This window comes from Limulus polyphemus, unplaced genomic scaffold, assembly GCF_000517525.1.
Source record: "Limulus polyphemus unplaced genomic scaffold, Limulus_polyphemus-2.1.2 Scaffold3507, whole genome shotgun sequence".
In the NCBI taxonomy this organism is placed as follows: Eukaryota; Metazoa; Arthropoda; class Merostomata; order Xiphosura; family Limulidae; genus Limulus; species Limulus polyphemus.
Window position 1 is genome coordinate 10,696 of NW_013669117.1, and position 10,096 is coordinate 20,791.

At 30.5% G+C, this 10,096-nt stretch overlaps 1 protein-coding gene across 1 annotated transcript in view; it reads left to right on the forward strand.

The window, feature by feature from the left end:
- LOC106469478 (C2 domain-containing protein 3-like) overlaps positions 1-10,096 on the forward strand; it is a 70,195-nt gene that overhangs the window by 7,470 nt on the left and 52,629 nt on the right. The window contains exon 5 of the mRNA XM_022398010.1: positions 1,175-1,345. Within this exon, the coding sequence (XP_022253718.1) occupies positions 1,175-1,345 (171 nt within the window). The remainder of the gene's footprint in view (positions 1-1,174; positions 1,346-10,096) is intronic.

Below are 10,096 nucleotides of genomic sequence, written 5' to 3' on the forward strand. Positions count from 1 at the left end.
CTTGATAAATTATAGTGGAATTCTATGGTATTGATATAGTAGTTTATGATTTTTGGTTATTTTAAAATGTATATATAAAACCTACAAAAAAATTATTTCATTTCACGTCCTCCACATGTGAAATTTTATAATGCTCAGCAACCTACTGCAAGCAGCAAACGAGTACAAAGTTCATAACTAGAAGAGATAATTGTTTTATAAACTTCTTTGTTTACTATTCTATGTTTTAAGAAAAATAAGTTTAAGAACTTATTTGGAAATAGTAATTATGTATAAACATATATAATGTATTATAATTGAAATGTGACTGTATTTTACAAAATACTGGTCCACACAGCCAAGACAGGTCACTTTGTAAAGACCAGTTTTATATATCCTTGAATACGGTAACATGAGTGCACGTGCACCATGTCATTGTAACTTCTGTATTGTTAGCCAATCATGGCTAAAAGGTCAATATAATAAAATAATAAATATATATATAAATGTATAATGTTATGAGATTTAAGCAATTTGACTAAACATTTGTATTTTCATGTTATAATTTGTAGTCATTCTAGAATGAAAAAGCATGATTTATATTTATTTCCTAATTTTTACTCATCTTCAGTAGATGATCTTATAAGAGTTTGAGAAATATTTCAAAGTGAGTACAGCATAGCAGTTCCATGTGCCTTAATACGTGCATAGACTTGTTCAACTCAAACTGTGTGTTTTTGGTGAGTGACGATGATAGTGTTTACATTTACGAGCTTTAATATTGCACAGTTTGTTTAGTTTTAAACATCATTTGCTCAGTGTTTTGTAAAAGGTTTTGTATTGTCATTAATTACAGCATTTTTAATAAGAATTTAAAAACTGTAGTGTATTATAATATTTCCATTTTATAGTTACGAAGCAAGTTTAGTAGATTTGAGTGAATGCATGTTTTTTGTAAATTAGATAGTAACCTTGAGATGGATTTGGGCCTGGGAAAATGGATAATTCCATTATTTAAAGTCTTTGAAGTCCTAAAATATTTCTCCTGTTTAAGTGTATGAATAATGAAACTCTAAACCTAAACCTGCTTGCAGGTGTAAAAGAGTTAAGTACTGTTAACCAAATATGGTTCCATTTTCATGTCAGTTACGTAGTGATTGAAAATGTTAGTAGCATTGGTGTTCTTTTCTTACAGCCAGTTCTTCTACACTGTGTAATTGACATCAGTCCAAGTCCAAGTTCCAGCTGCATTAGAAACATGGTCACCAGCAGGGCTTATCTGCTTGTTCGGTCTCCATTCGCAAAAGATGTCATGCACAGTGATTTCCATCTGAATGATACAGAAACAGGTTTCAGGATGAAATGGGTAAATCTGGATTTTAAGTTAGTGACATAGATGTACATGAGCTCTTGATGTCTTTTACTTAACCCTACCAATATGGGCTGGGTGGGATCCATGAGAGTAATTGATTTTTGATAATGTATGTGTATCTTTACAAAATTTTGCAGATTATTAGCAAACATTACAAGGCTTTCATACACAAAATATCTGGTTTCTGAATTATGTTTTAAGATTTTTTAAGTAATGTTTTGATCATACCTTTTTCTTTTTGCATGTTGAGTATCCAACATGCAAAGTAATTTTGATTTTAAGATTAAAAAGTACTTTTATGCATCAGAACATTTTCAAATTTCACATGCAAAATCTTTATAACTTCCAAGTAATTATCATGTGTTTTTAGAAAAAACTTTATATTTTATCTGTTATTTTCACTACTGTATCTCTGTATGGGTTGGATCGATTTGACCAACCTCGTAAACATCATGTTACATAAGGTATCTAAGTCATCTCACATGTCGCAAAGATGGAAATGCACATTTTTCGGCTAGTTAACTTATACAAAAGCATGTACAATTTATATATACTGTATTACTAAATACATATTACTTGCTCCTGTAATATCTAATTTTAGACACACTGAATGATACATTTGATAAAAAAAAATATGGCGAAGGATGTAATATACAGTTCACTGTTTGATAAATGTTAAAATATACAACATTTATTGTTGCAATCTAAACAATTTGATATTCTTTCTTGCCCTCAACAGTGATGTCACATAGACTATAATTTCTTCACTAATTAAAATTAACACACATAAAGCTGCATAATATACTGTTTAATTATTATTATTGCCCGATATTATTACGGTGGTTTCTAAAAAACTGAAATGGCTAAAATTTCAGTATAGGTATTGATACTCAAATACATAAGTGATTGGCTGTGAAAAAATATGTTTCTTCAGGAGCATTCTATTAAAATACAAACCGTAATGGTTAAAGTTTGTGTTTTAGTAGAATGTTTATGAAGAAGCTGTAAAGAGAAATGCTGAGTGTCCAGTTAAAATGTCTTTTATACATCAATATGCACTACAGAAAGTATTTTAAATAAAGTATGTTTTGTTATTTATGTTAGTCATGCTAGAATTATTTGGATTATCAGCTTGTGGAGTTAATAAATGATAGTTGATCATGATATAACTTTGAGCTTGATCAAATGTGACACTCATGTTGCTGAGTCTCATTGTTTCATTAACACTCAGCTTGTGGAGTTAGTAAAACCTAGTGGATCATTATATCATTTTGAACTTGATCAAATGTGATACTCATGTTGTTGAGTCTCATTGTTTCATTAACACTCAGCTTGTGGAGTTAGTAAAACCTAGTTGATCATTATATCATTTTGAACTTGATCAAATGTGATACTCATGTTGCTGAGTCTCATTGTTTCATTAACACTCAGCTTGTGGAGTTAGTAAAAGATAGTTGATTATGATATCATTTTGAGCTTGATCAAATGTGATACTTGTATTGCTGAGCCTCATTGTTTCATAAACAAATTTTTTAATGAATCTATGACAAACATTCCAAAGGCTGACCAGTATCTAATAATGAAATATTTAACTACAGAACTAATTTTTCTATGTTCAATATTGTTCTCACACATTCAACATTTTACTGGACACTCTTTTGAATAATAAGAAATATTCAATTAACTACATGGGCTACAAAGATGTCGAAATTAAAGAATAGGTCACACAATTGCCAACTTTTTTAGTTTTTATTGTAGGAGGATAGATGATGAAGAGAGCTGACTCTGATGAATAATTCCTTATTAGGATAGATACTAATGGAATTGGCTTGCCATTCCGTTTGGAACTTCACTTTTATGCGAGATGCTCAGTTATGTACTTCACCATAATATAGTTATATCCTGAAACACCAGCTTTAGAATGAAATAACTGCATTTCATGGATCCAAAAGTTTTGGATTCTCCAGGGAACCATTTTTGGTTTATGCATTTTAGTGATGGGGGTGCAAAGGGACTGTGAAACCTTTTAAGTGTAGTGAATGTTGCTATGATTTAAATAAGTTCATAAATAAGCCTAAAGTAAAGATATAGTGTGAGATAACCTAGCCTAGAGCCAACTGCATAAAATTTACCATGAAAGTAAAAATATTGATCCAGTTTTAAACTTAAATTGTTTCTGAATTAAGGTACTTTTAGTTATATCACCAATGTTTTTAATAAACAACAAACCTTTTTTAATCAATGGAGACTAAATTAAGGAATCAACAAATATTTTTCCAGTTTTGTCATTTATACATTTCATTTTATACGTTTAGTACATAGACTAATAACAATATTATGTTATACTTTTGTTGCTAAGCAACAAGACATAAAAAACTACTGTTGGCATGCATTTTTACCAAAATGCGCTGGTTTTTATATATATTAGAAGTTGTTAATCTAACTGCTATACTACAGGGTATATTATGGGGTGGTAATACTTGCCTCATCAGTTTTTATGGGCTGTATGTCTGTGATAAAAGAGCATGTCTGTCTGTGATTTCTGTTTGTAATATAAGGAACCCTTCTTTTCTATGTGGTTTTTGCTAGCTTGCCTCATTAAAAAGATGCGCATGCACATACATATGTGGATAAGTAATAACACCCAGGTGAACACCCTCAGGGTCCGTTTAGTATGGATGCAAATTTTCAGGTTTCTAGGTTCTTTCCTCTTGAAGCTATGACGGTCACACACTCACACACGGACACACCCTTTTATTATTATAGATAGATATTTTGTTTTAGAACATATCAGTTCTGAGATTCATTAAAGAAATGTATAACACTTTGGTTCAGGATGGTAGCATATTTTATGTATAAAGGAATTTTTATAATGTTAATTTTAATATTTTTCTTATTTTATTTTCAAATATTGAGGTACTGCACAAACAACATAATATAGTCAATAGTCATCAAAGACTAATATGCCTTAATCAAAATATTTTTATCCAGAATTTTAAAATATAAGCTATTTTCAATCATGTTTCTCATGTTCCATCTTAAAATTATATTCTTTTCAGAACAGTGAGATAATTTGACAAGGTAACTGTGATCCCTGAGATTATAATTAATTATTTACTGTCTGACCTGTTGCATTGTAAAACAAAAGATATAATATACTTAAACATTTGGAAGAAGCATGGTACAGAAGTATTATTACAAGGAAATAGGTTCCAGTATATAGACTGAATTATAAACTAAATTCTAAAGTTTCCTGAAAGTGATGTAGATATGAAAATATTGAATCAGAGCCCAAGTTAATGAATCGAATTCCCAATCCTGATTTGCAATTGAATCGAACCCCAAAGCTTTGCAGGGCCCTATTATAGAATATTCTATTCTATCTCTGTAATGGGGGAGAGAGAGACCATCCATTTTCCAGAACTTCTTTGAACATGATCCTTTTCCGATTTGATATATCACCTCTTCTCACATAAATAGCTGTTCTGTTCAGTGCTGCCCTCTATATGCAAACTCATTTACTATTCACAGTTAATATTCTTCCTTTCTCTTTGTTGGAGTTTTCAAAATATCTAAATCTTTATTAACCAGATTAAGTAGAGTATGTAGTATTGATAAGGATTTTGAGTATAAAGGTAATGAAGTGTACACTTTTTTCAGAAACAGGGTCATCCATTTTCTCTACTCAATCTAGCCAAAACTATTACATTTGAACATCATAAACCACCTACTATTTCCGAAGATCAAGGCTCACTTCAGTACTTTGAGAATATTGATTTATCTTTTAACCAAACACATTTTAGCTCATAGTCCGCTTACTCTCAAACAAAGAAACTTCCTTGAGTCATCACTGGCAGTCAAAAATATCACAAACCTAGAAGTAATACTTGACCTATATTGATTCTAGAATGTCTGTAAAGGGCCCCCACCTTAGCCTACTTCATCCAAACATATTTTACCTGCACTCATTGTTGCCTTATCTATTCATAATTTTTGATTTTTTTTGTGGCACACATCACAGAGACATCTCGAAAGCTTGCTGAGCATCCACGTCAATATTTATAAGTATATACATCATGAATCATGTCAAACCTGTAGTTTGCCACTTCAGCAGAGCTGATCTTGGCATAGAACACTTTGAAGTGGTTGCTTTGAAACATGCACCTAAGAACAAAGCCACAGGAGAAAGAATTTAGAGAGTTAATTTCTATGTTCGTTCTCTGTAACTCCCAATGGTATGAATGAACATTTCAGTTTCTGACAAACTTATTAGTTTATTTTACATATCAGTTTTCCTCTTTTATTATATTTTGTTTTTTATTTTCATTAGATATTAGTTACCATTTTAAAATACTTAAAAATTGACATACATATCACTTTTAACCTAATTTTTATCACTTAAACCTACTACTTCACTCATGTACATGTATTTCTCAGCAAATGCTTTTATACATACACAAAATATTTTATGTAGTTTTTTTAGCTGTGTGGTTATATTTGTGTACATGTGTATGTGTGTATTTATTATGAATATGCACAACATATACCATTATCTATTTTTACATTTTGATTTTTTAATTTTTACTACTACTAATAGTAACATATTATCTGTAGCTGTTTACTTCACTTATTCTGTCGAGCCATATTGTTGGAGCCTCATGACTTTTCTTGAAGTAATTTGTCATATTAAAGTAGTTTAAGCAGTTACATGAAGATTGGCAAAGAGTAGTTACTTAAAATGTCACCCAATAAAAGTTTTATTTCTACATTGGTAGTTTTATTCTGCTTATTTGATTTTTCTTGAGTTTTAAGTAATTTTTAAAATAAAAATAAGTCAGATAACTTGAAAAAGAACAACAACAGAAATATTTAATGGAAAATTTCTTGTCCAGGTGTTTCCATATCTTTTTTCTTTTGCCACTGTTTGAGTTTTAGCATGTGTCAGTTCTATATTGTTTAGGGTGAATGCACAAAAAGGAAGTATGCTTTCTTGGATGGGCTAACCCCATTTTTGTTATTTTACTGTGGTTATGAGTTGATGTATAATTAGTAAAATTCATTATCATTGTTGATAATGGGTAATACACAGATAGCATTTCGTCATTATATTATGTTAAGGAAAAAAAATTAATGTTGATGTTACTTGAAACAAAATTGCTAAATATGCTACTTAGAAATGTTCTCACTGTATTGACAATTGCAAGATAATTTTCTTGTTGTTGTGTTCATGACAGATATTGTGTGGTTGAAATACTATTATTATAAATTTCTAATTCTTGACAACCCATAAAGGACTAGCTAAATTAAGGATGTGGTTATAAAAAAAATAATAGGCCTAACATAATGTGGTATGACAAGTATAATTAATTATAATCATACCTTGTCAGCTTGTAAAAATCATCAAAGCCATAACAATTGTTGTTGTAACAAATAGCTTATATAAAAAAGTAATAGGCCTAACATAATGTGGTATGACAAGTATAATTAAAAAAGTAATAGGCCTAACATAATGTGGTATGACAAGTATAATTAAAAAAATAATAGGCCTAACATAATTTGGTATGACAAGTATAATTAAAAAAGTAATAGGCCTAACATAATGTGGTATGACAAGTATAATTAAAAAAATAATAGGCCTAACATAATGTGGTATGATAAGTATAATTAATTATAATCATACCTTGCCAGCTTGTAAAAGTCATCAAAGCCATAACAATTGTTGTTGTAACAAATAGCTTATATAAAAAAGTAATAGGCCTAACATAATGTGGTATGACAAGTATAATTAATTGTAATCATACCTTGCCAGCTTGTAAAAGTCATCAAAGCCATAACAATTGTCGTTGTAACAAATAGCTTATATAAATAGTGTTCCAATCTCTAAGATCTTTGTTGTATCCCAGCAGGCTCGAAAAGCTCTGGATTGAGCGAAACGTGTTGTTAGCACTGGATATGATGAATATGGTGTGGTTGAAATACTGTTATTATACACTCTTCTCATTCTTGAAAATCTCTAAGGGACTAGATAAAGAATTTAATTGTAAAAAAACAAATAGGCTTAACAGTATGTGTTATATACATGTTTCTGACAATTGATAGTTTCCTTGTAATGAGAAATGCAGTAGTTTCTGCATTTATTTGCTCTTAAGCAGTCTGTAAACAATGAATACTGGGGAATGTAGCTTATGCAATAGTTAATGTCCTGACTGTAAGTTGATCTTTGTGTTTTCACATTGATGGCTACAGGGCAAAAGTTTCAGCAGTCAAACTTTGATAACATATTTCTTGAAGTTGTTAGTTATACTTGTACAGTGTCTTAATCTCCTGCATCTTGGAAAGTTAGTTTTATTATCATTTGGATATTATCACATCATTGAAATATCACAAGTTTATAGTAAGCTTTTGAAGTAAATGTATGCCACTTAACCATTTAAAGAAGTTTAATGTTTTTGAATGATGATTGAAAATATTTACTGCCCTGAGATAGTGAGTAAGATGTCTAGCTTGATAAAAATACCCATGCACATTAAATAGGTATATTGCTTTAACTAAGATTTTATTATCAGATTTTGTTTTGACCTAGTTTAGAATTATAATAACTGATGGTGAGGGTGTTCTTTGAAACTTTTGTAACCCAAAGAAGTTGGTAGAAATAAAAACTAGATCAGGCTTTTGAAATTTACACTAACTTGAAGCTTGTGAAAAAAAAAGTAAAAAACACCAGTAAACTTTACAACTAGTAATATCCTGGTAAATAGCACTGAGAAAATAATTGTGAAAAAATAAGTTATTAAAGATGATTTTAGGTTAATTATGTAACATTCACTGTACTTTGTTTGGTTTTGAAAGTTTTATCACCTTTGATGCAGTAAGTAATAGTATTCTTATAATAGAAAAATAACTAGTTTGTACATGTTCAATAGGTATGTTTACAGTTGAGATTATCGTATAACCCTTTTCTGCTAGTGTAGAACACTACTGTTTCAAAAGAAAGTTAAAAATAGAAGGCCTTGAAAATACTTGGGTGCAGTTAAACTAGGCAACAAAGCATACAAATGATATCATTCACACCAGTTTCTGTATTTCAAAATAATTTTTTTTGCAATTGAGTTTAAGAAGAGAGTATATTGGGGCTTAAAAATAACTTACAAATTATACGGGTTATCTCTCTTTGGTTACTCACAGGGTTACGGACGAGGAGTGGAATTCTCTGAAACTAGTATAACCCAATAACACATATTGATCAAAGTATAGATTGAACTGGACCTCCCTTGAACTTAGACTTCGAAAATAAACAATTTTTGGAATACTAAATTTGTTTATTATTCACATTTTTGCCAGGAAAAATGGCAACCAAAGCACAAGTTCAGACAAGTTCATGGCTACATCTGAAACCTCCTTGCACATGATTAATTCTATGTAGGATGTTCAAAAGTATGACCACCAGAAAATCTGTTTATTTGGGCCCAGGAAGGAGGAAGAACTTGTAATGTGGTCTATCAAGAAGTACTCAGAGTATCAACAAACACTGAGGCTGTAGAGAGGAATTAGTAAAAGTAATAAAGTAAAGTAAAATAATTGTAACACCATTTCTTTAAAGCAGGTGTGAAATAAAGTAGTTATTGATAAATTATATGTAAAATACATTATGTATATAAATACAAATTCTTGATTTAATTTATTAGTTCAAGCCCTACATTCACTCCTTATGTTTCTGGACATAGGGGAGGTGCCTCAAATTGTGTTTGATTTAAAATCAAAAAGGTCAACCGCTTCCTGAAGGCCAGTCTTATAGCCCCAGTTTCTTCTGATGAAGAGAAGACCACATCTCTCAAACACTCAGGTTTTATTTTAAACTAGTGAAAGTACTTAGCTTCTCTTGGGTTATTAGGTTGATATATTCTAGATGATTATGTCAGTGTGTGTATTGTGAACCTATTTTAGCATCCCACAGGTGGAAATAGTCTTCAACTTGGAGGAATTCTAAAAAAAAAATATTACATGTGAAAAAATTCACAAATTAACCCTAAATTTATCTGTTGAAAGATATGTCCCATTCTCTTAGATAATTCCCAACCAGCTACCTTCTTTATAGAATAATTCCCTGCAAATCATAAAATTTTTATCAAATCATCCCAAAATATATGACTCAAATCGAATCTCAAATTGAATCAGCTGTGCATACATAGATTATAGGATATATAGGGGAGTTAAATTTTAAATTAAACAGAAGATAGTTTATTTATGTAGAGTTAGTTACAGTTAATAATGAATATAAAAGTAAATCTTTATGAATTGGGTTGTTCATTTTGGTGAAGAGTAAAAAACCGCAATAATGCCAAATCCATCAAGATATTCCTACAATAAATCTACAAGTTCTACGTGGATCTTCAAAGCATCAAGGTATCACAATCGAGTGCCAGTAAGTGAAGTGTTGAAACAACATCTCCCAATGAACAGAACAACTGTGTTATAATATCCACCTCCTCCAATATGAGGACCTGGTCAATGGTAATGGATAAAAAGCAACAGCATGAGTACAATAAAAAGCAAAAACTGGAAGCTGTTACTACAATTATTAAAAAGACTGAAGCCAGTGAAAATCAGGAAAAAGAAATTTGCCAGTTGAAGTGACAAGAAAGGCACAGATATTAGTGATTCAATGATGTGATTAGTGATTCAATGATGTGATTAGTGATTCGATGATTTGATTAGTGATTCAATGATTTGATTAGTGATTCAATG